Source organism: Xiphophorus hellerii, chromosome 11, assembly GCF_003331165.1.
Source record: "Xiphophorus hellerii strain 12219 chromosome 11, Xiphophorus_hellerii-4.1, whole genome shotgun sequence".
NCBI lineage: Eukaryota > Metazoa > Chordata > Actinopteri > Cyprinodontiformes > Poeciliidae > Xiphophorus > Xiphophorus hellerii.
Genome location: NC_045682.1, coordinates 12,025,622 through 12,053,379, shown reverse-complemented (window position 1 = coordinate 12,053,379; position 27,758 = coordinate 12,025,622). Strand labels below are relative to the sequence as shown.

At 40.8% G+C, this 27,758-nt stretch overlaps 1 protein-coding gene across 2 annotated transcripts; it reads right to left on the bottom strand.

Annotated features, from left to right (window-relative positions):
• Window positions 1–261: 261 nt before the first annotated feature.
• On the bottom strand, window positions 262–27,758 carry LOC116728663 (voltage-gated potassium channel subunit beta-2). 2 transcript variants are annotated; one of them, XM_032576938.1, is made up of 14 exons: window positions 27,442–27,758; window positions 7,169–7,212; window positions 7,052–7,089; window positions 6,814–6,893; window positions 6,578–6,622; window positions 6,122–6,166; window positions 6,000–6,043; window positions 4,867–4,953; window positions 4,688–4,773; window positions 4,474–4,594; window positions 4,285–4,379; window positions 4,033–4,153; window positions 3,249–3,337; window positions 262–1,613 (listed from the first exon to the last, which is right to left on the bottom strand). In XM_032576938.1, exons 1-14 carry the CDS (start codon window positions 27,735–27,737, stop codon window positions 1,524–1,526), a joined length of 1,281 nt encoding a protein of 426 aa, XP_032432829.1. In that variant the 5' UTR covers window positions 27,738–27,758; the 3' UTR covers window positions 262–1,523. The 2 variants fall into 2 exon arrangements, with proteins under 2 accessions (XP_032432829.1, XP_032432828.1); XM_032576937.1 differs by lacking the exon at window positions 27,442–27,758 and adding an exon at window positions 21,879–23,484.

Sequence of the window (27,758 nt, the reverse complement as noted above, 5' to 3'; positions counted from 1 at the left end):
TTAATTTAATGTTGCTCTGTTCTTTTTGGAAGATTACTAAAGGAGCAAATCTTTACGTCATTTGGAAATAAAGTCAACACAAAGAAGAAGAGCAAAGAAAATATGTGTGTGGGTGTGTGTGTGGGGGTGCGTGTGTGTGTGTGGGGGGGGGGGGGTGGGTGTGTGCGTGCGTGGGGGTGGGTGTGTGTGTGTGTGTGCGTGTGGGTGTGTGTGTGTGTGTGAAAGAGTCAAAGGGATACAGAAGGCATACTCTCAAGAAATTTGAGCAGAGAAGATATATTTTAAATTTCAAGAAAAAAAAGAAGAAAAAATACATTTGCTAATTCTTACCCCAGGGCTCTTTGTGTCATATTAAATAATTTATTTTTTTCCTACGGTTGGAAAAGTACAGTTTTACCACAGTGTGTCCAGAGCTGTCACCTTCCCGCTCTTCAGCTACCTCAAACCTTTTATTTTAGTACAGTCTTTACAGTATTGACACTTTTTGTCTGTACTTTCCTGTACAGCTCCAGACAATACAAAGGGTATAGGTCAAAGGTCAGATGGACACGGCCGTGTCCCAGGATTGCTGGGACTCTGTAAAGCGAGGCCTCAGCAGCAGGGTGCTGGATCACACTGCAGGACTACTCGAGTAATAAAAGAAAAAAACAAAACAAAACATTGGCTTACAAGGGCACTGCAAATCTACATAAGCCATAAAAGCCATGCCACATTTACGCCCGATTGGGGCTGATCCTCTCTTAAAGGGACATGCGCACAGTTTACAAACAGAGGAGGCAAAAAGACTTCTGGGAAAGCAGCAGGGCTGGGAAAGTCTTCATAAACTGCACCCACTAATAATATATGTTTGCATGTTTTTAAGTGACTTTTGCTAATCAAAATAAATGGTTAATTTTGTACTGCTTGATGATTTTTTTATATTTTTTTTCTTAAACTAGACTGTATGATGATTTATTTATTTTTATTTCACAAGCAACCCAATGTTCCCAACCCTGCAAAGCAGTGAGCGTTGCAGACCAGTCACATGCACATGATGGGAAATGTTCAGCTAGACACATGGGTGCTAACCTCTGTCTCTCTGCGAGGGGGAGCAGACCCGCACGTCCAGCAAAAGCACCGTTTAACCAGAAATGTTGCATTCAAGCAAAAAGGTGGGATTTCTTTTCTACTTTGGCGCCATGTCCTGTGCTTTGACTGCAGCTGAAAGTTGCAACGGTTTCTCAGTTCCTGTGGACCGCAGAAGCTAGTCACTTTGTGTCTATGAAGTCTGCGAACAACTGACAGTGAGCAATATATGATCCTTTTTGTTTTTTTCTTTTTACAGCTGAGAGAAATTTTCTTTTTTTTTGTTGTTGTTGTTGTTGTACATAATACAATTTGTTGCGCAAAAATGGGTATGCGCGCAGACTAGAAGCATAATGTTGCGGAGAACATGCAATTTGAGTATACAGCAGAGCAAAAAGCGAAGATTCCCACGGTTTTCCTGTCATGAAACGTCATCTGTCACTGTTTGTTTTGCATCTTCAAGCACGCGTCTCTTTCTTCGAGTGTGGTTTGTTTCCCAGCAGGGCGTCGATCTCAGTAACGGTCTGCGGTGTCATTTGGGATAAAATCTGGGGGGCGAAAAGAAACAGGGCAGTTTGTCAATTGTCTCTTTGAATAGCACTCTGTAATACTTTTGGTTGAAACAACTGTGTCTATATGACTTCAACTTTTTCAAATATTAACAATATATTTTTTTTTAAAAGTGATGTTAGCTTATTAAATGGTTTCCAGGTAAATACATAAAAAAGCATATCAGTCTCATTAAATATAACAATTAGTTTCATCAGCCTCAAACACTAATCTGTCACTAAATTATTAAACTATTGGTAATCACAATAAACGGATATTTCACTAGTGAGAAATAAATTAACAAATATGTAATCAAAAAAAAAGAGTTAGAGGATATTTGGTTGGGAATGAACGTTCAGCTTTTCTTGATACAAATTCTCTCTCTCTGAGGTAAACTCATGGTTTATGCGCATAATTTGCATTCTTCAATCGCCCCTTTCTGTCTTGGAACCGGCTCGAGCTTCTTGCTCCAGGTTCCTCCGGGTCTCGGCCTCGATAATCACCGATGGCTCAGACAGCCGCGGTATACCCGAGGAGGTTACCCTGAGGCTGGAAGGCTGTTTGCTGCGTTGTAAGAAATGTGGGAAAGAAAACTTCCTCGAAAAAATTTGGGAGAATGAAAACAGCACCACCAAATTCTGAACTATTATACACTAATGGCAAAACAAAGTAAAAAAAGAAAAAAGTATCGACTTAATTATAAAACTAATCAATTAAATGGATAAAATGATGCAACAGATTCAACTTAAATACAATAAGTTCCTCAGTTCGGATTTTTTCTTTGACTTGACTGAGCTCTTCCTCATCACTCTCCATTGCACTCGGACTCCCATCTCCAGAAAGATGTACGGAAAAATAAGCAATCATATATATTTAAAAAAAACAAAAAAACATTTGTTAATTTCTCCAGAGTACAGAGAATTCATAACATGGTTCCCAGCGGTAAGAGTACCGCTCTCCGGACCGGCAGGTTCCTTCAGAGTCTGAGAGGAGAACATGTGAAAAGTATTCACATGTGATTTTAACATTTCATCAAAGCCCCTCCACTGCATTTTGGAGAATCTCCAGAACAGGAATTAAAACTTATTAAGTTCAATACACAGTATCATTTTTCACAGTTGCTTTTCTCGAATCATTTTCGACATTAGCAAAAAAGTAAGCGCATTTTTCAAAACAATTCATACAACCAGCAAAGCACCATGGATTACCTACAAACTGAATTGTTTTTTGAGTTGATGTTGTTTTTGTTTAGTTTTTTTTCTTTCTGTTGCCTTTCATTTTATTGATCTGTGTATTTCCTTCTATTGTATATAATTGTTTTGTTTTTAGTGAAATGAATATCAAACTAAAACAACAATTTTCTCTATCAGTGAGTATATCAGAGCCTCAGACTGACAAGTCATTGTTTGATTTTGTACAGGTAAGACAGTCAAATTGATTAATTATGTTTTAATTATATAGAGAGATATATAGTTTTCTACTGCTCTTTCTACCTGCTCTGCCCAAGTCTTTTGCAGCCTCTAAAAGCTTTTAAACAAAAATAATGTGACAAAATGTAGAAGAATTCAAGAGGTATCAGTACGTTTGTGAGACTCAGCAGAAAGAATGCAGAGAAAAAAGGAGAAACGTTTCACCTGGAGAGCTCCGAGGTTCTCTAGTAGCTGGTCAGTGTTAGAAACACCCAGAAGCACAGAGCTGACACCCTCACTTCGCAAACACCAGGCTGCAGAAGATAAACACAAAACCATGAGCTGCTGACTTACTTTGAAGCACCTTCAGTGTGCAGGATCTGAATGCCAAATTTGTTCATTCTAGACGGAAAAACTGGCCACAGAATGGGAAAAAGCTAATCGATGTTTGCATTTGGTTTGGGGACGATGCATCTAGTGGCACAGCTGAAAACATGCTAATGCAACACTGGAACATACAGAGTACATCAGATGAGATGTCCTGGTGAGGAACCTCACAGTAAGCAGCTACCAAAGGTGAAAACAGTCAATGAAAGTGTACTTTAAATAAAAGATGCAGTACAAATCTTTGCAAGACAGTTTCTGAAGATCAATGGGGGAAAAAAAAATCTAAAAATATCCAGAAATGTTTCCATTTAAGATTGTAGGATTATGCAAAAAAAACTTATCCAAAGGTCTCACAAATTAAAATAAGAAACGATGAGTATTGTAGTTTAACAGCAGCTTATTATGATCATACTAATAACAACTTTTATTGCATCAGCGAGAGGAAATAGCCCCAATGAACTACTTACCTAAACCTGACCATATCTAACCTGAAGAAAGGTTATTTGGCACCTGGTATAAAATCTACCAGATCTCAGACACGACTTCCTTCTCACACATCACTGACATGAAAGTGGACATGTTTTATGTTGTCGTCATAAAATCAGACCCTTTGTCATGGTACCTATGGCCAACTGTGCGGCGGTGCAGCCCAGTCTGTCTGCCAGTAGATGGAGCTCCTTGATTTTCGCCAGCTGCCTTCTGCCTTCCTCGCTGTTCACCCGCTCCTTCAGCCACTGGTATCCCTTCAGCAGAGGCAACATAGAGGAAAATCTGTGACTTCTGCAATGGCATTACTGCTGAGGTAGAGAAACCTAACCGGGCTTATTCTGAGCGAGAGAATTCCCCGACGAGAGCCGCTTAAATCAAAACTGACCTTCATCGCTGCTCTGGAGCACTCGGGCACGCCGTCGCTGTACTTCCCTGTGATTAATCCACAAGCAAGTGGAGACCAGGTCATCGCCCCCACACCTGAGAGAGAAACAGAGAGAGAACAATGAAACCAAACAAATCCTTAATTAAACTCGTCCGAGTGGCCAAAGTTCCAGGAACGTGAACGCCTCACCGATCTTGTGGTAGAGTTCAGGAAGCTGCACCTCAACTTTGTCCCTCTGGAAATAGTGATACTCTGCCTGCTCGCACACAGGTGGGATCAGGTTGAACTGTCGCGCAACGGAGTACGCTTCCTGGAGACCGAAACAGAGCCAGAATGAGCAGAGAGGAGAGCTGGGGGCTGAAAACAACGAGTTTGTATCGACTGCGGTTTTCTGAGTGCGCACCATGATCTCCATTGCGCTCCAGCGAGAGGTTCCCCAGTACATGGCCATGCCCTGGTTTATTACGAATGTCATGGCCCGAACAATCTCTGGAAAATCACAGTATGAAGCAGGTTATTAAAGAACACATCTCTTGAAGTTACGTTTTATTGACAAATACGTTAGATGCGTCTAAAACGGACCTTCCATCGGACTGTTGACGTCATTTCTGTTGGCAAAAACTAAGTCCACATAATCGAGTTGGAGCCTTGATAAGGATCCTCGTAAACCTGAGAGAAACAGCGGTCAGGCTTTTAGACTGATAGACTCAATTAGGCACAAATGTGTTTAAAGAGAAAACTTTAATTTGCTGCTGAAAACCACATAAGAGCAAAGCACACAGGTTAATAGTTAGCAGCTGTAATGTTCACACATCTGACAGATCTTTGGTAATACTGTTAACAATTGAAGAAAAGCTCTGAGGTGAACATTAATCTCATCATTCAAAACTTTTTGAATAACATACAAGTTGCTACATTTTAAAGAGGATACAGTCTCCCAGGTTTCGGAGAAGACATTTTACTTTGACTAGAATTAGTGAAAAACTAAACAAAAAAAATTCAAGAGATGAAATTGTTGTTGAAATGTTGAAGCTTTTTAAATTCAACTAAGAAATTTAGCTAGACGTGTCGCAAAAGATGACAAAACAATGTAGAAGGAGAATCTAATATGGAAACTGCTTTTGTGAACATTTTACGAAAAACGGCCTTTTGAAAATTAATTAGAACCTTACCAATATTTCTTATAATTTCTGCTTTTTTTGTATGTTTTTATTGAGATTTTGATCATTTCTCTGGTGATGACATCAAGTTTTTGAGGTCGGAAGACCACCTTGCCATCACCCCAATTTTTAGACTCTTTGTTGGAATAAAGCCATGATTCAGGATAACCTAACCTAAAACATTAAGATTATGTCCATTCAGAAGAAACATGTTGATTGAATTTAGAAATTAATTACAGCCCTGTCCTTATTCTTATCCAGATTAATAAAGTCACATGTACATTTTAACTGTTCGATTTAAACAAAATTGAGCTCCTTCCTACTGGAGGAAAGAAATTAATTTCCTTTGTTTAGATTATGTTTGTTTGCATCTCATAATTTACCTGTTAGTTGTTTTTTAGGCTCTCTGACATTTTAATACACTGACATACTGTGCTTTATATTTCTCCTCTGCTATTCTGTATGTTTTAATTTAAGCATAACGAAGACTGAGAAGAGACTCAAACATTATTGTAGGTTAAGATACTTGAATGTTAAGAGAAGAATGTGTCTTACCTTCAATAATGTGCTTTCGGGAGAGTCCTCGCTCTGTTTCTGCTCTGTGCAGGGATGAAAACAGACAATAAGGTTATATGGAAAGTACTGAAGAAACAATAAATCCTTAGAGTTGGACTTACTGGCCTCCCCAGTAGATTTTTGTTGTGATGACAAAACTTGAGCGCCTAAAAAAGGACACACCTGTGAGTTTACACCTATAGAACCTAAAAAAGAGTACATTTTAATTTGGCTTATTTCAGGTGGAATAAAAAGTTTTTAAGTTCAAAAAGGAATATGCCCTCTGTTCACTATGTTGCAGTGAAACTTGGGTGAGTCAGCGACAAGGTTCTGATCTGGGAGTTTATTCACATTTTATATGATGTTTATTTAATGGTTTTATAGTTTGCATTAGGTCAAAGCTCTATAGTTTTCTAAAGTGCATAGATTTCCCTTGAGATTGGGTTTAAAAGCAATGTGATGCATTTAGAGGAGGGATTATCAGCAAATGTTTAACGTAAAACAACAACAACAAAAAGCAACATTTGTAGGCAATTTTACATCCATGTGAGTCAGACAGAAAAAAATATTAACATCACCTCCACCCTTTCTTTTTGATAATGTTCCCTAGGGTGATTTCCGCTCTGTGGAGAAACAAATCAGAGATTAGTCTTTTTTTTTTTTTAAATCCTGAGCTTGCATGAAACCCTTTGGAAATTCAACATATTATTTGTACATAGATGAACACTTTTCTTGGTTTGTTTATCACAAAAAAGAATGATAAATGTATCGATTGCTGAAAAGATGGAAGAAAAGATAAATGTAGGAGTCTGACCTTCCAGAGGCGTAGACCTCTGCCGTGTCAAACAGGTTGACTCCATTTTCAAAAGCGAGGGTCATCAGGTTCTCCGCCATCTGAGGGAACGCAAGCAGTTAGGAAACTTTGGAGGCAACCTAAACATTCGCGGCAGCACATGAAAGTTATACAAGTAGACATGAAATCCCTACAGAAATTTGTTAGTTCTACAGAAACCAGTGGGAGAGGGAACAGAAAACAGCAGAGCTGCTCTCACCTCATCAGAGATCTGAGATCCAAATGTCACCCAGGTGCCTGAATAGCAAGAGACGGCTTGTTGGTGTGGAGGATTTTAAAGAGAGATTAATTTTTCAGCGCCTTCAAACCAACTTACCTAACCCGAGGCAGGATACACGAAGGCCAGACTTCCCCAGGTTCCTGTGAAACAAAACACCCCACAGTGACAAACCATTTAATGAGTGGACATTTAGTTCTTTGATCATTTGTTTGTCTTAAAGCTAAACTTAATATATCGGATGAACAACATGACAACACCCAAAAGCAAGAAAAAAAAAGAACATATAATGAAAATCTAAAGGCAGGTGCAGAAAATTGAACTTTATTTTTTAAAATTATCATCAAAAAGTGAGACTGCCTGTTTAAAAACTGCATTTGAGCATTCAGGTATGGTAAATTGATGCCAAAAAGCAGTAATCTTAGAGAAGCAAATGTTGTTGCCAATCAATCTGGCAAGGTTTCTACATCCACTTCCAAAAAAATGTTTGTATCCAGCAGTGAGAAACATTATTCACACCTGGAAACTATTCAAGACAGCTGGAAACTATTCAAGACAACTATCTGAAGCACAAAAACAAATCCACAGAAGAGCTGAGAAAGGAAGAAATGAAGGTTCTTTTGGATTCACTCAGTCAGGGTCCAAGCATTAATCAAATGTTGCATCTGACCTAAGCAAAGTAAAACCCACGTCTCACTGTGGTAGCTTCCCTTCACAAAGAACAATTATCACTGACTGATGAACTTCACTAGATGAAAGAGAGAGAAAAGGAGAGAAAAACACTTAAAACAATTAAAAAATGTGACAACGGTATAATTTTCTTTAAAGGGGTGGTATTATGTATTTTAGAGCACAATCAAGAAGTTATCAGTTTCCGCCAGTGTATCATAAGCCTGGCGGGCCACCAAGCTTTACTTGTGCCACCACCAGACTAATCATTGATTATTTATTTAAGTTTTTTAAAAATGTTAGCAATTTTTAAGACTTTATAGTTGGTGTTCAGGTATTAATCTTCCAATAACACATAATTATCAAGTGACATTTCCAAATTTCCCGTCAATTTTAAACACTTTTTAACTCAGAAACATGACTTGACGCTGGACGAATGACTGCCCTGGAGCCCAACCCCCGGGCTTAGCAAGTTTTCTGGGAAACCTTGAACTATGTTACCTTTGCTTGTTATAAAAATACTGTATATATCAAATATTACTTAAATTTGAATTTGCAATTTAACTCTTAATTGGGCCTCTGTCTCTTTAAGAAGCTCCTGCTCTTTCCAATACTCCTTTCAGCTTGTCATCACAACAACGCTCCTCCATTAAGGCTTTGGCGTCGTTCTGAGGAGCGTTGCACTGAGAAGTCATTCTTTATCATCGGCTGATGAGCTTAGCAGATGCGTAGCTTCACCAGGTGTTTGCTAACTGCTGCTGCTGCTAGTCTGGTGGAGCACAGGGCGGAGCTCAGTGACAGCAAGTGTCTCTGCACCCTGAGCGGTTGCCATGGGACACAAAAGGATCAAAGTTATGTTTTTGATGAGGGAATAACATTATAACATCACTTAAACCTCAAAAAAGTTGATTTTACATAATACTTCATGTTTTGCATGCATGTTCTAGGCATGAACTCTTCCTCTGCAGCTAAAGTGAAAGTTTCTCCTGCCTCAGGTTAAATTTGATGCCTCTGCCTAATTATTTTTGAATAGGCGACCTTTATTCGTTATATGTGAACAGTTGTGTGGGTCACTAAAACCACTTTGGGGGAGCTGGAGATCAGCTCCGGCTAAAAGCTTCTCTGGTCTTTACTATAAATGACCCAAAATGCCCCATAAGCTATAGAGGAGTACATTACCCAGCTTACCACCTTTGATTATCCAGACAGCAGAGTGTTGAAGGCCTGGCAGGAAGAGGCAGAGAGCTGCATCTAAAACAGCGGCCTGTGCAGCTGAAGCTGACGTGGGCTTCATGCTTGCTCTCCTCCTGTTCCTCCTCCTTTAAACTCGCTCTCCCCCATCCCAATTAGCCGAGGAGCCAGCTGGAGGGACAGCAGAACTGCGGTGGTGAAACTCATCGCTGCTCGTCTTTTCATCTCCTCCCCTCCGCTGCCTGTCTGCCTGCGTCCGCACACAAACGGCCAAATGCAGACAGACAGACTGTCAAAGCATTTAGACACAGCCAAACGAGTCCCGCTTTTATTGTCCTGGTCTATTTTTAAATGCTGGACGTGGAACTATTTTTAGCCATCCCCCCCCCCACTGCATATCTAAGCGTTTGCGTGTGCAGCATTTGTCGGTGTATGTGCACTGCGTGTGTGGGTGTCAGATGCAAAGTGTTTACGCCATTGCATTAAGCCACGTCAAAATACCGCGCAGGTGAAAGGTTGGGGATGACTGATGAAGGGAAATGTGTTTGTGGGCCTCGTGCGTCGCGAAATCCTTGTATGGTGATCTGGCTCTGGTTCATCAGGCAACAACAGCTCTGCTTCTTTCACACTGAGGGAGTTCATGTAAACAAGTGGCTTTTCTTTCAAACCAGATGTCAGATCTGTTATTTATTAATATTTTCACTTGTTTTAAATGAGTTTTTCTGTCTTCATTTCTTCCTTTTTTTCACATAACAGTATGATGCGAGGTCGCTGTCGTTCTTTGCATGTGTCTGGCCGCATGGTGAGCCCAGTAAAATAAAGTACTCTCCCTGCCTGCATGGATTTTAAGCTAAACATTCAGTTCTTCCTGATGGAAATCAGCGGACTCGCTCGCTGCAAAGAGGTTATTTACGGAGGACGCGTCAGCATCACGCCAGTCAGAACTAACGTCATGTTACTTTGAGGTTTATAATTATACATTTGAAGTGTTCTTTTTTTGCAACAGAGAACAAGTTTAGTTGTAGTGACAATATCCATCCATAAGCACCGTTCTTTCTGGATATTTGATCGCTCTTCTTATTACAAATGCTGGTAAACATCTTCAAACGGTTGATTTTCTTGCACAGAGCCACCTTTAAGTCATTAACATCAATATTTACTTCAAATCTCTGTTGAGTTTGGAGTCAACCCCCGAGCGTTAGCAAGGTTTATCTATTCCATAACCAGTTTACATGTGTGTTTCGGCCCATCATCCTTTACGAACATCCTACTGGGTCCAAGTCTCAACCGTCTAGCCCAGAGGTCTTTGACTCCAGTCCTCCAGGGCCGCTGTGCTGCAACTTTTAGATCTGTCTGGCCTTCAACACACCTGAGTTAAATAATGAGGCCATTATCAGGACTTTGCTTGTAGATAAACGTGAGGAAAAGTTTGGTGTTCCAGCAGGAGAAAGGTCCCAAATGTCCATCAAAATTGGTTTTTGGGATAAACAAAGCAGGCTGAAAAAAACAATCTGGGATGGCCCAATCCCTGTTGTAAATTTGGGGGGTATGCTTTTGATGTTTGGGTTTATATAAAAGAATTAAACCACCAATAAAAATAAATCCTATCATTGATGATGAGAAGAATCAGATATGCTGTCAGAAGCCCATTTATAACAACACTGCAACATTTAGAAAGTTGAACCAAACATAGAGTTTTAACACTTTTTCAGTTAGAGAAACTGGAGTAAATTGTTTCTTCTTTCCAAAATTCATTTGCAGTGAAATCATTTCACTGTTGGGGGGGCAAAAAAGCTGCTCAAATGCATAATTAAAAGCCCACATTATTATTCTTGTAGCTAAATTTCTAAGCTGAATGTGCATGTAGTCGTTCTGAGAGAAGCTTTCAGGGAAACTGGAAGGTGTGTTCCATTTTCGCAGCCTGTTGTTTAGCCCAGGGCTGTCTTCCACAGGCGAAGCATAACAACACCAGCCTTTTTCCATACTTTCCTCTTCAAACCTCTCCACAATGACAAACACAAAGGTTATTATGTGCGACAAGCACAAAAACAAAACATGAGTCAGCATTAGGAGAATGTCAAACATCCAAGAGAGCCGTTACACAACTGCAAGTCTCTCTTTTGTCTGTAAGCTTACATCCAATATGCCCGTTAAGGATGGGAGTGCATGATGCGAGTGTGTGGCATGTTTTGCCGAGCGTTGCGAGTTATTGCATTGTTGCCGGGAGCAGAATGCAATGGCATGCAGAACTGGGCGAACTGTCTTGATTGCCGTGTCCCATAAAATCTTATTTTGTTTGTTTGTTTGTTTGTTTCTGGGCAGCGGAGGACGTCATTGTTCCTGTTTGTGACAGCTAACCCCTCCACCGCCATCCCCCCTACACACACACACGCACACACACACACACACAAAACCGCCGTCCTCTTCCTCCTCCTCCTCCTCCTCCCACTCTTAACTCCACAGCTCTCTGCAGTGCTGCAGTCTGCTAAATTACTATCAGAGAGTCTGGAGAGACACATGCTCACTCCTTTCCTCTCGCCACCTCCGTCATGCCTCTTCCACTGTATCACCAGCGCACACATTCGCGCACACGTCAGCAGACTGCTCAGCCCATATTTTTGAAAAAAGAAAAATGAAAACCAAACCAAAAAAAAACCGGACAAAATCCTTAATGTGCAGGCTGACAGTTGTGAACGTTCACGCTCAATGGGAATTGCGCTGGAATGCAAGGACAGATCTACATGTGGACACGCATGAATGCACTCGTGAGCAGGGCACACAGATGCTTCTCTGTGGCCTCTGAAAGTGTGGCTTCCTGCATTCTCCTCCTGTTTTTGTTCATTCACTTCTGCTTTCCTGCTGCCACAAATCACAATCTCCAAATAAGATGATTACAAAGACCTGGATCTTCCATGCATAAATTGTTAATGAGGGAAAAGGAAAGGAAAGAGACACAGGGGGAAAAGTAGACACACACACACACACACACACACAGGTGCGTTGTCATGGTGTAGTCAGCATTTTAACCTGTGCTGACATTTACACTTAGTTCTCACCCCAGACAGAAGGAAGGTGCTGGATACAGATGGTTAGGTGCAGATGATGGAGATTTTTTTTCCCCCCCTTGCAGTTGTCATAAAATGCCACACACATGCTGAGCAGGCTTTTCTCCAGAGGGAAGCACATCTAGATATTAATAACAACCATGTGTGTGTGTAGGGGTGTGTGTGTTGGTACTTATATGAGTATTTTCTGAACACTAGCTGTGGGAAGATGGTGGAGAGTCTGTTGTCTTTTAATAACACTGTGTTCCAAGCTCTAAAGGGTCAGTTCGCCCAAAATTAGATTTTTTTCTCACATCCTGAATGTTATTTTTTTTATATATATATTTTTTGCCACCTGTTCATGGGTTTCAAACTTATTAGCTCCACTCAGAGATGGGAGGAGGGGAAACATTGCCTCGGTTCTGTTGATTCTGAATTTGGACTTCTCCACATTTTGTCGCATTACAGCCGCAAAACTTCACTTTATTTATTCATGGGATTTTATGTGAAGATACTTTAGATTGGTAGAAAATCAGAACTATCTAAAAAAGTGTGGCATGCATTTGCATTCAGGCCCCTTTTAAACCAATTCTCAGATATAACATACAACACAGTACCTTGGAATCTGAGTGTAATTTAATCACAGGATAAAAACATCTCAGATCCGGCATTGGCTGCTTTGAAAATGTCAGCCACTGGTTTTCAAGTCGTGTTGTGCTTAGGGTATTTCAGTTTCCCAAGCTGCATTTTCTTTGGAAAATTTCAGATAATGTCTTTAGGAAAGTCAAGAAATATGTGAATTTCTTTCAAATAATTTGGACTTACATTCAACAGAAAAATACAAAAATTGGTGGGCAGGTTAACAGAGAAATTAGATACTTGTTAGTGGGATTAAAAAACTCGACACTGGGTTTTAGGTTCTCGGCCCTAAATCTACACCCAGAGCATTTAAATTGGACACGTAGATATCATATTATGCACATGTGCTATAATGGCTTAGTTAAAGTTTGGTTTTAAATCAAAATCCTTGCATTTCAGAATTATGCACCATTATGTGTTGGTCTAATACATCCATCTATCTACCCACCCATACAATATAATGAATAACACAATTCCTAAAAAGTAATATTCCTTTTTGACACAATGCAGCGTCAAAAATAAACAGATAAAGCCAGTTCTTCAGTTCTTTAGCAGATTCTGTGGCGACTTATTTTATTGGCTGGACTAGACTGTTTAATTCTGACACAAGGGTTTTGTTTAAAACTCAAACTATTTATAAACTGTTTGGCTGAACACTTGTTTTTTTTTTGTTTTTTTTGCGTGTAATGTGAAGATATTTTATTCTGAGATGTACAAAAGACAGTTTTACAAGTGGGTCTGTACTATTTATAAAATACACATGCTGAGAGTGAAGCAAGTGGGAAAAAGGCCAAAAATCGCTCACTTTCCCTCGCATGCAGGCATAGACACACAATCTCAGCTGCCCTCCTCCGATTCTACAGTAACCATAACATTTTCTCGGCCGTCGTGACTCCTTTCAGCTCAGAATACATTTATTAAAGCTGCCTGGCATTGGGAGATATTTTTATGGTAATAGACCTTTAAAAAAAAAAAAAGCATGTTAATAAATGCATGTGTGGCTCCGTCCCTGGCTGAAGATGGGGAGGGAACATCAAGTCAATTTCAGAGTCGCATCCACAAGTTCAAGAGTTAATAAAATTGATTGTGTGAAAAGGTCACCACCCTGAGCTGCTGTTTGATTTCTGGCAGACAGAGGAAGATGAATACATTGATGTGTCATTTTCCCCAGACGGCTACCTCATAAATGACAACTCAATGAATTAAAAATGATGAAAAATAGCCAGTGGAGTAGAGTTTATCCTTCACTTCTGCTGTTTACTCAGTGATTTAAACTGTTCTGCTGCTTTGGATTCGTTTTATTTTAAACTCTGTGTTTATTTTGAGGAGTCTAAAGTCAGGTTGAATTCAGACATTGCTTAAGTTTCTCAAGAGGAAAATGTTTCCTCAAGCTGCCATGCAAGGTGTTTCCTTATGTGGTCCTCAGAAAACAATTGTTCATTAACAATTTTTGTGTTTTGATGATGTAAAGCACTTTAAACTGCCTTGTGGCTGAAATGTGTTATAAAATACATTTGATTGATTAGGAATGTACAATGTAAGCGCAAAGATTTAAAAAAATCAGGATATCTGGATAATCTGTTAATGTCAATAGCCTTTTTTATCTTTGGGGGGGAAAAAAAGATGTAGGGCTGTTGTAAAAGAATATTTTAGTAACCGAATACTCTATGGACTATTTTTACGATTAATCGAGTAATCAGAATACTCTCTCTCTTTCTCTCTCTCCTGTTCTTATCCGCTCACCTGCATAAATACACCAGTAGCGCTCTTCCCACCATTCGCTGTCGGACCCCAAACATTGCGCCAAGCAATTTAAGAATGCTTATTGGTCCCCATAAATCGATGAAAACCTGAAAACATTACACTGCTAGCACTTACAACGTACAGGCGGAAGTGAGAGCGCTGCCCAACACAAATAATTAGATAAACGACCCGGCCGGGACACGGTGCGCTAACGAAGCTTCGAGGCAGATAGATCTTTCTAGAGAAATTTTAATAATCGAGGTACTCGAATCAGTCTAGGAATCGTTTCAGCCCTAAAAAGATAATCGAGTCCTGTTAGCTACGTTAGCTAGTCTTACTCCTTTTTCATTGGACTAACTTTAGAGAGAACTTTCTCTCGTCACAATCCATCAGTCTCTGGGGAAAAGGTTGTTCTTCCTCTCTTTCAGTTGTGAGATGTTTGAGGAATTGAAGTACCAACATCCTCTGATGGTTTCCTAGGTTCAGGACATCCCATTTCTTAATTCTCAATCAGCCGCTTGTGGATTTACTGGTATGTTTGGAGTTCCTGACATGCTTTTTGCATACAGTCTCTACACCAAACCTCTGTAATTTGAACATGTCAAACTGTCTTCTAAATAAATGATGGACGCGTCATAAAGTGGAATAACTCAGGGGCGTCACGTGGAGCAGTGATTAGGACAGGCGCCAAACCCCGAGTTCGACTCCTGTCCTTATCCTCACTTCTCTCTGTCCACTTCCTGTCTGATTACCGTTTAAAAAAGGCCACAAATGCAAACCGCCATACAGTTGCTGTTAGCCTGCGACTTAAAATAAGTGAATGCTATGAATATAAGTCTTGAACAGGGAAATAGTTCTTAAGTTGGTGCTTGTTGGGTGGCACTTGGTTCTAAAAATATTTTTTGGGACAAAAAAGTTAAATGCTACTAGCAATATGCAGCCACACAGAAAAGCAACAGGCTAAACGTTAGCTACAAATGATGCTCTTTGAAATTAATATATTCAATAGCTAACTGTTTTAGCATAGGTTGTACAGTAACATTACAAGTAGATTTAATGAACTATAAACCATAGGAAGTACAAATAAATGATGAATCACTAGTGTTTGCTACATTTTAAATATTTGGCAGCCATATTGGATTCTGAGGTAAGAATAATGACTTTCTAACTTGGAGTTATGACTTCAGGAGTCCTTCCTGTTTATTTTTCCAACCTTGAACGAGAAAAATTTCACTTGTGAGTCCAAGTGAAATACAGTTTTTAAACCACATCCTTCAGCTTAAGAAGCAGATATGAACTTTTTAAAATGTCTTTATAAAACAGACAGCAGTCATCTACAACATGTTCAAGGTTAAGCTGATAAATAAAATGTTAAACTTAATTTCTAAATCCCTGTCTGAGCCCATCCGAACGGATGAAAACATCCATGTCTGACTTTGACAAAACCGCTAATTCAGTGGAAGTGATGAGTATTTTCTGGCTCTGATTATGATGGTGGCGGTCCAGAGCAGCCCTGCTGACGACTGCAGCCATCAGCAGTTAATTATTGACAAATCCATCCCTCGTCAAACAACGCTGACCCAGAGGTCGCCTCACATTTTGAGGGGATTAAGTTATCTGCTTTCATGTACTTCTTCAAGTACACAAGCATGCTGAACGTCTTAAAGTACAGGTAATCAAAGCACTGTTCGGGTAAATGATTTAAAATGAGAAATTTCAGGATTGGGATTAGGATTTAACTGCAGGTGACAAAAATAAGTGGGCAGAAAAGGAAAAAAGAAAACGTCTCATAAGACGGGTCCTTTTTTGATCACGTGCCAGGCTGAAATGAAGCAAGTTAAGATACAGTCGGGGCTTCGCCTGAGACATGCTAGCCCTCATGGTGAGTCACTAATCTGTTCATCCAACTGGAAACTCGGCTACAAAAACCCAGAGACTGGAAGAGAGAGGAGAGCTGAAGGTCAGAGCTCCAGCAGCTGCACTCTGTGATCTGTAAGCCACACGAAGTATTTGTTTCCCTCTGATTATTAATCACTGGAACAATACAAGGCCAGATTGCTTAATTACAATTTAATTTATAATGATGATGATGACGACTCTACTATATGAAATGAATGCTTGGGATTTATTAGGTTACCATCAGGGCCTGTAAGTAAATGAGTCTTGCTTGAACTGTGTTATAATCACTTAAAAAAAACACTTTTACTTATATATGTTGCTACTCCGGTGACATATTATAACTAATTCACAACTAACAATTCACATGTACTTTATGCAATGCAAGCGGCATTTCAGTGGACATTTCTGTCCTCATTTTAGTAAGATTGTGGCAAAAAGGAAGGAAGAACCATTTTTTTAAAACTATTTTGTAGAAAATTGATCAAATTTTACTTTAGTGATGATCTACTGCCAGGTGAAACTGAATATATAAAGGTGAAATAGATGAGATATTGTAACCTTTGTAAAATATAACCCCATCATTCTATCCTAATGCAGTGAACACAAACTTCTATTGTTTTCAATATTTAACTTTTCAAATAAAAATGTGGTGTGTGTATGTATTCAACCCTAAATAAGAAATGACTTCAGAAATGACCTAAATTCAGAAGTCTATACATTTCACCTGTGTATAATTTAATCTCAGAACCTGCGGCTTTTCTGCACAGACTTCAGGGGTTTGTGTAAGACTCCATTACCGTCATGAAACCCAAGTAATAAAGTTACAGCCTAATTAGTTGTGCATTCCCAAAGACACTGGAGACATATAATCGAAGGTGCTTTAGTCAGATGGGACAATAATTAAACTTTTTCACCTACATCCAATATGCTTTGTGGTAGGAAAGTGACATTGCACTTCACCCATCTCATTGTGACACACGGTGGTGGTAGAATCATGCCGTGGAGATGATTCCCCTCAGATTTGATAGACAAATATAAATATGAGAAATATCTGGAAGAAACTTGTTTTAAAAGACTTTGTAGCAAAACTTGAAGCTGGATGTGTTTATGAGTGAAGCTAGTAGAAGTATATCACTTCCTTAAAGTCATGTTTTTATGAACAGAGCCTCTCATTTTGACCCAAAAGACTTGCAGCTGTGATGACACCAAAACTTGGGTGAATGACAATACGCAGCGACATTTTAATGCACTCTTTAGTGTTTGTTTGGTCTAATCATTAAAAGTTCAAATAAAAATCGCTGAGGTCGTAACCTGGTAAAATGTGAAAAGTTCCAGGGTTATGAACACTTTTTCCAAGGAACTGAAGGTTAAAATGTCAGAACGGGTTACATTGTGATAGACCACTTGGAGGCAGATTATTCAAAAATACTAAAATATTCATTTGAGAAACTGTGAGCACATTTTGCTGCACGGAAGGCAAAGACCTCACACTTCGACGCAGCGGTCGGATGTCTGTCTGTCTGTCCGTCTATCTTTAATCTTTTCTGATGTTCTGAAGTTCTTTCAAACATTATTTACGCTTGAATTATGTTTGACTTTCATTTGTTCTTTGCGTGTTACAATGTTGAATGCTTCGCTACCCACATAAACTCTGTGTTTTTCTCCCGCCTTAATGTAAAGGCATGCGGATGACTGCTGCTGCCACGACGATTTGCCCGGCAGCCATTAACTCACCAACATCTGTTAGGAGCAGCGGCACAACAGGCTATTCTGCATATCGACAATTTACAGACAGGAAAAAGATGTTCAAACAGGCATTACTAGCAGGAGTGAGCAACAAATGTTTTTCCAAAACAAAATGTAAATTAAAGGTTTTGTAAAAATGCTGGAAAGAGTTGATAGATATCTTTAAATCTAGAGATTAAAGCTGACGCCAATATCAAAACCAACTCCAATCTATATACCATAGACGTTAAGAGTTTGGAGTATCTTATTGACCATTAAAAAGCTTTCATGGAAATGTAAATAATCTCCAAAAAGCCCTAAAAAATACACAAACCTTTGTGGTTACAATCTGGCAAAATGTGAAAAGGTTTAAGAGTTATGAATATGTCTTCAATCCACTGCTGTAGGTGAAAAAGTAAGGTTTGCATAGCCCAAGTTTCCCTGGGAGGAATCTGACTCAAGAACATCACAAGAAGACTTGAACACACTCGCAGAGAGAAACACCAGAATGCTGCATTTCACAGTAAGAAAGCTGGAGTCAAGGGCCGCAGGGATTCATGGGAGTTACGGCAGGCAGCAGGGCCCGTCGTCTGTCACCTGGCGGTGAGTGACGAGTAGCGAGTTTAATCAGATGTAGGAAGTGGCTTAGAAAACATGTAGTCAAACAGGGTGAGTGGAGGTAAAGATGTGAGCCATCTGGAAACTGGGATTAGATCAAAATTCACCACCAACTGTTCACTTCTGCTCTCGTTTGGCTTCAATCGGCGTCACGCCAGGCTGCCCTCCCAGATCGGCTCAGAAACAAACAAACAGTCTCATCTGAGCAGTGCGCGGACATGTTTGCGCGCTCTTCGTCGAGGATATTTTAATATCCACCTCATCTGGAATACAGCCTGATGATCCTGGAGCTAAGACCGGGCTCAGTGGCAAGGTGGGCTGATAAGAACGACAGCCACGCTCACTGATTAGAGAGAATAAAAGAGGAAGAAAAAAAAACCTAAAGGAGTGCCTGGGGAGTTGCCAATGGCAACCCTCGCTGTCCATATGCTGTATAGACTTATTGTGCCGCTGCGCTCCCTATTAGTGACACTCCTTTGAAGAAAGCAGAATAATCTGACGACATCAGAAGTGCGAGTGCAGTTCTAAAAAGGACGAGCCACTGAAGGAGATATCCCAGTTTTGTTTTGAGCCTCATTCCCTTTTTAAGCATCCAATTAAATGAACCAAATTGCCTGAAGAGAATGGCAGGAATTCAATCAACCTGATTACTAGAAAAACAGGTCATTAAAACTCTCCTCCGAGTTACTGACTGAACGAAACACATGAACTGGGTTCTGTATCACGCTGAATGCTTGGGGGTTTTTTTTGGATGCACGTCCGTACGAATGGGTCTTACACCCCTTTAAGAACCCCCTGCGCGTCAAAGCTGCATGAGCTGCTGTTCTTATCACGGCGAAGGCTCAAATCCGTCAAACGGAACCGAATCAGACACGAACAAGGCTTTCCGTGCTGTTTATCTCGTCCAAAAATTTCGTTCCTCCTTCATGACTCAGAGCTGGATTTTGCAACTAAGGTTTTCCGTGCAGACGGCGCTCAGTTGAAGTGCTGCTTTATGAGAAAGGAATGCTGTCAAAGCTGAGTGACCCGGAGAGATGCTGCAAAAAGCTGTTACTGCTGTACGGATTTGTATTAATCTGCAGCGAGAGGCCAGGGCGAGATCTGCATTAAGTCAAGGGGGCTGTTTGCTGTGGATTATGCTTTTTACGTCCATCAGCGTAAGCATTTCTAGGTTTTCATGTCATATTTTAACGTTAGAGAAAGTGCCTCACTCTGAGAGCTGCTTCTCATCCAGCTAATGGAGATATGTAGGTGGCGCTTGCAGGTAATCGGAGGCAAATTGGTTACATTTCACCTCAGGCTCACCTGAGCAAAAAGACGGATCGGAATGGAGACAAAAAGGCTTGAGCTTATCACCTGTGAGCATGATTTGGTTGGAACAGGGTCTAAAAAATGTCTTAAATTAAAAATAATTTGATTTTTAGACTTTTAAATATGCTCTGACCTTTTTATGTTGTCTTTTACTGGGATTTAAACTATTAATCCAATTGGTTTTGGAGTTTGTTTTGTTTTTGGGGAGAAATACTTTGGCAGCATCCTTTCACTGTGTGAGTTGTCGTTCTAGTAAAGGTATTTGGACATTACTATGTCGCTTACTGAACTAGGAAACAGTAAATAGTCACACAGAAAGCAATTTAAAGTCAGGAATTCAGCACGCAAGACAAAATGAGAAACATCTCCTCCTCCTACCAAAACTGACTTTTTGTAGTTTATTTTAGGAAATCAAATCAAATTTGTCTTTATTCAAGCAGTTTTTTCATGGGAAATTTGTATTTTTGTTCAGGTTTGGTTTCAAAACAAGGATTTAGCTAAAAAAAACTGCATCTATTTTGTAACTTATTTTATACTAAGTTTGAAAGTAATGTGGATGTGAGATGACTGGAGTCACATGTCAGAGGAAAAAAAAAATCTACTTTACAAAAAAAGTCATATTTGACTTGGTTTAGATATTAAATGTGCTACATGTCACCTATTAGTAAGTAAATTATTATGTTCACTAATTTTCTTGGGGGTGGAGCTTTATCTAAAAAAAAGGTTTGTGTTAGTGGATGTGAACTGTGTAAAGTTTCAGAGTTTGCTACTGCAAAGCATTTACTGACTGCCAGATTTATCAGTCCATGATTTTCACTAAGTCTTTAGAGTCAGAAAACACACAGGAACAGACCATTTTCAGTGCTGTTGCACAAACCATACCCACTTGCAAAATAGCCAACTCAGTCAGTTTGGAAGAGGAGGACAAGGACAATTTAAACAACATTTATGATTGGTTTGTAGCACTTTTGCTTCACAGCCAAAAGGTCCCACAATCCAAAAACACGAGTGTTGAGTTATTTGGTGTCTCTAGATTGTTTTGTGATTATATGCTTGGATGGATGTTTGTCCTGTGTGTCTCTTTGTTGCCTGGTGATTGACTAGTAACCTTTCCAGGGTGTCCCTCACTTCACAACCTTGAGCTTGGTGTCTAAAAGCTTTTTTTGTTTTTACAAAATAGCCACATATTTTGATAGAAAAAAGGCAAAGTAACCAAAAACGGTCGGCTTACAGAGAGATACAGAATCAACCAATATAACTAAAGTAAAATAGACGTAGTTTGGCTGAGAAAAAACTGGAAACCCTTCCAGTCATTTCTTGTGAAGGTGTCAATAGTTATCATTCAGATATGAACATCAGTCAAAGCAGGGCCTCTCCACTAAAGACAGTTTTCCAACACTACCGTCGGGAAGCAAAGGGTCTGATGCTCACAATTCTTTTACTGAAAAATGTATACATGATATACATATATATAGTATATGTGCTGCTTTAGCAGACTGGATTTGGTCAGGAGAGTTGATGTGTAAGGTGGCAGGAAAGTACTGCTGGATGGACTCACAGATGGTATTCATGGCTTCCCCTTGTATTAGTAAATGGTCTGGATTCGTATGGCACTTTATCAAGCCCAGAGGACTTGAAAGCACTTTAGACTACATTCAGTCATTCACCAATTCACACACTGATGGTGGTGAGCTACTGGATAGTAGCCACAGCTACCATCTGACAGAGGTGGACAGAGTGGGAATTGAACCAGCAACCCGCTGATTTAAAGATGAACTCTTACCACCATTGCCATCATCGTAGCAATCAACAACTGCCCACAGGAGGAAGACTAGAAGGAGATATTCTGAGTGGTGGTAATTATAGTTCTTTAAGAAAAATTGGAAGTACTGTCCCTAATCGCCCCCTCTGTGTCCAGACCCAGCCTCCAGCCGTGAAGACTCAGCTCTGCTCCTGTGGCCCAGACTCACCTGTACTTCATGTTGGTGTGCCGCCCGATGGCCTCCTTCATGTGGGCATGGCCCTGTGGAGTCTGCCGGGACCCGGGGCCGTCCCTGTTCTTCACCGAGCCTTGGGAGACGTAGTTACCGTTACCCCCCTGCCCACCACCACCTCCTCCCCCTCCTCCGCTGCTACCTCCTCCCGATCCACTACCGCCACCTCCTCCTCCACCACCACCGCCACCTCCTCCACCGACTCCTCCACTGCTTCCTCCTGGAGGTGGGGCGGTGCGAAGGCCACAGAGCCGGTCCTCACTGCGGCTCTTCAGGTTGTGCTCAGTGCATGCGAAGGAGACCTGCATCCTGACCTCTGCTCTGTGCTGCGCCGACAGTCAGAGACGTGGGGAGCCTTTTTTGTTTTGTTATTGTTGTTGGAGGAGCGGAGTAAAATGGCCAGTAATGTCTACAAACCACTGGTTCTGTTGTGGCAGTGCAGAGATGCTCATGCAAAGGGCTCAGACAGGGCAGGTCAGAGATTTTGGCAGAGAGCTGGTGCGAGCAGGCAAGAGTCCAGCCTCTAACATGACACACGCCGAGTTACCGTCTGCTCTGTCTCCTTTCTGTTGATGCAGAGCTGGCAAAGGTGGACTCTGAGAGTTTTCACACGCACAAGATGCATCGGGGCTGCCCTCCAACAACCATCAGGAGGGGATTGTAATCTCTCAGCGGTCCTCAGACGAATGTGGGGATGTGGCGGTTCCTAGGAAGCCCCTGCGCTGTGCTGTGATGGATGCCCTTCCCCACATTCATGCACCGGCTCCTTCGGCTTGTGTTGGGTGATACAGCACTTGCCAGCTTGCTGTTTTTCTCTTCAGCTAAGGCTACTTGAGTCTGTCTTGAGCTGAGGAGCTGCCGCAGCAGGAGAGACACAATCACAGCCACTGGCATCCTCACTCCAAGCATCAAAAAAGGGCATCTTTTTATTGTTGTCACTGTAATTAACGCAGAGCTGGGGGGACAAAAAAAAAAAAAAATTTACTTTAGTGGCTCCAATTTACATCGCGAAGGAGGAGAGTCCCGTACAGGATTCACACATTCAAAGCCCGCCGATGCAGCATCATCCTCATCATCATCATCGCTTCACGCAGCACCAAATTGATGCAAGGAAAGAAAATAGGCAGCGAAATTCAGCGGCGTTACCTTTAGCGCATCAAGTTGCTCATATACCGGCGGCGGCAGCAGCGGCTGCAGTGGGGGGTTCCTGCGTGGCGGCAGAATCTCACGGTGCACGGATAAGAAAAAAATGCCGGCATACTGGCCTCCCCCCCCACACACACACACACACACAAACACACCTCCTCCAAAATAAAAAAAAATCAGCTGCAGCAGGCGGTTTTTTAAGGCGTCGATCCCGCCTGTCGACTCTCCTTCAGTTTTCTTCTGTCAGTCCCAGAATCAGCCCCTTTTTTCCCGTTTGCAGAAGCGCCAAAATGTTCACGACACAGAAGCAGTGTGATGGTTTGGTGGGTAACTCTGTGCGTGCCGTGTGTGCGTTGCTCTCTCTCAGTCTCTGTCTCTCCTCCCGGGTGGACTCTCTACATTTTTCATCACAATCTGTGTTGCTACTGCTGTGACAACACTTCTTTCTTCACATCTTGGAGCCAAATTAATGGTTCCCAACCGTGTGCGTCCCCTCCCACTACAAAATCTGTCACATTCACTCCCAAAGGACCTGACATGACATTAGTTATTCTGTTTTTTACCCCCTTTTTTTTGCTCTCATCTTGATTTTTCCACACGTGGCTCCCTGTTTTAAATTTTTCTGCCACACCCAGGCTCTAAAGCAAAACAGCAGGAACACATTTTGGATTCAAATAAATAATCTTGTCATAGTAGAAAAATCTCACGCCTATTAAATGTAAGAAAAACCGAGCCCTTGTTTTGATTAGTCAAGTAAAAATTTATCAGTTAAAATGTATTTTTAACAAGTTTGAGGTTTCAATTCATTTCATAACTACTGGCACTCCTACATATTTTGTGCGACCCAATTTTTTCTATAACCTTTTAAAGGCTTGCAGTAAACGTGTCTATAGATAGAAGATGTCCAACATGAGGTCCGCAGGCCGTTTGTGGTACATGGAATGATTTTGTGGAGACAGCTACCGCAGTACGAAGATTACATACATTTTCCTCTAGGAAGTTATCCTACTGCAGTAGAAGCTAACTTTTTAAAGGCTTTACACGTCTTTATTTTATGTGCACTGTCTAGGCTTCATATATCACTTTGTGTTACTGTATGTATCATCAAATTAATCTCAAACCGATGGGTTATTAGCTGCCCAGGGAGTGGAAGTAATCCCTCTGAGTCTGTGTTTAAAACCTTGGCTGCTAAGTCCTTGGGGAAAAATGTCAGTCCTGGATTCATTAGTTCCTACATGTGGTGAATTCTTGTTTTAAATCAGTTTGTAGCCCCAGAGCAGATTGTGAGGCACTGAGCAGTCAGCTGGATGTAGGACACTGATCGACTCATTTGGGAACATATAGAAGCTGGGATGGGCAGGTTTCCAGGTGTACAGACCTCATAATATGATGGTTTTAGAAAAAGTAAACAGTTCAACGATTGTTGTGTCTGTTAAAAGGTCAAATAATCACCTTGAACCTTCATCATCACATTGACCTTGTCTTTGTTTCTTCTTTCAATCACTTCATACAGCAATAACAACGGCTCAATTTTCAACAGGGCTGTTTTCAGGAGGATATTGCAACAAATTATAATTAATTTACAACGTTTCACCCAAAAGTGCTCAATAAATAAAGTCTGATTGATTGTTCGTTTGAATATGGGGATTTCCTTCTGCCCTTTCGGTCAATTTTAAGGTTGTGGATCTGCATTTGAGAGAAAATATATTTGACATGCGCTAATAGTCTGTGAAAAAGCATTGTATACATACAGTAGATATGCATTATTTATATGCAGAAAAATGCATGGCTCACAGCAGGGGTATCAACTTCTTTTTCATTTAGAGCCACAACAAAATTGTGAAGAGTCAGTTGTGGCAAAACGTACAAATAAAACTGCCTAAACTGTTAAAATAATGCATATATTTCACAAAATAGAAATAGTATAGCTTTCTATATATTCAATGAGTACTTCAATTATTTATTAATTGCTGTAACTTGGCAATATACAAGAAAAAAGTGATTTGATTTGATTTGACAGATGAAATAATATTTAACCACACAACTGCTGTCTCGAAGTTCTACTTATGTTTTTATAGGACCACATAAACAGCTGTGGTGGACCACATTTGGCCCACGGGCCTTGAGTTCGACACATGGGGTTGAAGGTTTAGTAATGTGGACAAGTGTGTATTATTAATGCATGTGTCCAGGCTGTCTCAGCATCAGTGCTCATTACAAAGGTGTTTCTTTTTTTAACTGTTATTCTCCAGGAACTTCAAAGTCTCAATGAGAGATGAAAGGCCGACCTGAAAGGTGAGGCTGTTTCTCATTCGCAGGCGGCTACAACCTGAACCAATCAAATTCCCCAGCTCTGTGTTTCCTTTGAGGGTTGATAGCCTCTGTTTAAAAATAGAAATTGTATGATGTGTGAGACAAATTTCCTGTACGGCTTTTCTGATCTGCCTCAAAAATAAATTGCACCTTTTAAGCCTCTCTAGTCGTTTAATTGATCATTAACTGATCCATATAGTCATAAAGGACAGTAAATAATGCTTTATATTCATAAAAATGTCCAACTTTCAAAGATGAAATGATGCATTAAGACTTGTTACTGTTGGTTTAAAATGTAGGTTTCCTGAATTGACTCTTTCTTACCAGAGAGGAGAATAATCAGCATCTGTCTTGTGTTTTTCTTTAAAAAGGACTCACCTTTCTGTCAAGTTATAATTCAGCACAGAAATAAAAAGAATCTTTCATACTATTTGATGCCTCATCCATCCTGAATAAACCGAGAGTAAAGGGAAAACAAATGTGAAAAATGTAAGGGATGACTGCTTGTATTAAAGACATAAAATTAATTGTTCGCCTGTGTGTTGTCGTCAACCATGGCTAACACTGCCACCTAGAGGCGACATGACAGGTTTCCAAAGTGTTTCAGCTATATTGTGACATGAGTTATACTATTAAATCTAAAACTCAAAGGATGGGAACCTTGGAGGCCGCTTCCTCAGATATTTAAACTTCCTCAGCTGACTCCTTTCAGAGGAGCAGCAGGTTTGCTCTGAGCTCCCTGAGGATGATGAAGCTCTGCATCGTCTCCAAGGCTGAATCCTGCAGAGGAAGCTCATTACAGCTGCTTGTATCCAGCGACTTGTTCCTTTGGTCATATTACGTATTACAATTGTCATGATGCAATCAAAGACCTCATTTTACTTTGTTGGGATTTTCTCCGATTGTCCAACAAACAGCAGTGCATCATTCTGAAACAGAAGGAAACGGATTCATGCAACTAAAGAAATGTAGTCGGATTTGTGTTCAGTCCTCTTTTATGCTGAAATCCTGAAATGAAATCTTGTGCAACCAATTACCTTTGCCCAATTCAAAGCATAATAGAGGCAGCATCATGCTATGGGGAGGTTTTTGTTCAACTGGGGAACAGGGAAGCTGGTCAGAGGTAGTAGGAGGATGGAGGTAAATACTGAGAAAGACTTGAGACCTGGAGGTGGAGGTACGCCTTCCTCCAGAGATTATTAGTTAGAATGGCCCGGTCAAAGTACAGGCTTAAATTTCCTTGGAAAGTTGCAGCAACATCGATGGTAACAGCTGCTGTCCATCTGAGTTAGAATAACAGAATAGAATAGAAACAGACCTGATTGTCCCGCAGAGGAGAAATTCAGGTGTAACAACAGCAACAGATTTAAAATTCTTAAAGTATTAAAAACAATATATATAAAAAAGATTAACAATAACAGCAATATCCAGTACAATACTATATACTATATATATAGTGTATAATAGTGTAGAGTTATGAGCAATTCAGTCTCTAGATGTGCAAAATTGTTAGCGACATGCCTCAAAAGACTTGTAGATGTAATTGCACTGACTTGACAAAAAGGGGAAACATTTTACAGGATGTGGATACTTTTGCAAGGCAATGTAAGCAAAACACACCAGTGAGGTAACATACGCCCTGCTGCTGTGGATCTGTATCTTCTAATCTTGTTTTTCATTCCAGGGTGACACAGAACTGCAGGCTTTCACATCCCATTTAATCTGAGCACTTTAAACGGAAAGAGCCACGTAACGAACTAATCCCCGCCTGGTGCTGTCCAACGCACACGCATCATTAACAATGAACTTCTGCACCGATGATATTGACCCAATGAGGCCGTCGTTGGAAGTCAAAATTAGACTTCGACTCATGCACGAGCCCCATTAGCGATCCACAGCAGCCAGAATCTTCTGTGGTTTCAGCCACATTTACTCAGTGGCCTCTCTGCTCTTAAACCACATCAAACATTTCTTTCTAGGTCACCAGTAAAGAGAGAGAGAGAGAGAAAAAAAAATCTGCAAATATAGTTGTTTTTTTCACTCATTGCAACATTAATGTCTCAGCGCTTGTGCCTCTCACCTGTATGGCATAGCCGAGCGCTCAGCCTCACACTCAGCCAGGGACAGGCCACACTCCCTGAGGAACAGCTCCAGTCGCCGTCGCTCCACCAGCCGGTGGGCTGCCTCCAGGATCTGGGACGCTAAGGCCTCCGACTCGCTCTTCTGCGCTGGGGTCTTGCTGCTCTTGGTTCCAGTCTTGGCGACGATGCTCGTTGAAGAAGCGGACGCCTTGGGCTTCTTGCTGATGCCATAGAGGTCCTCCACGGAGTATTTCCCCCCTTTGCCTCCTCCGCTGGCACCGCGGCTGGCGAACATCGTTAATCCGGATCCGGGCTA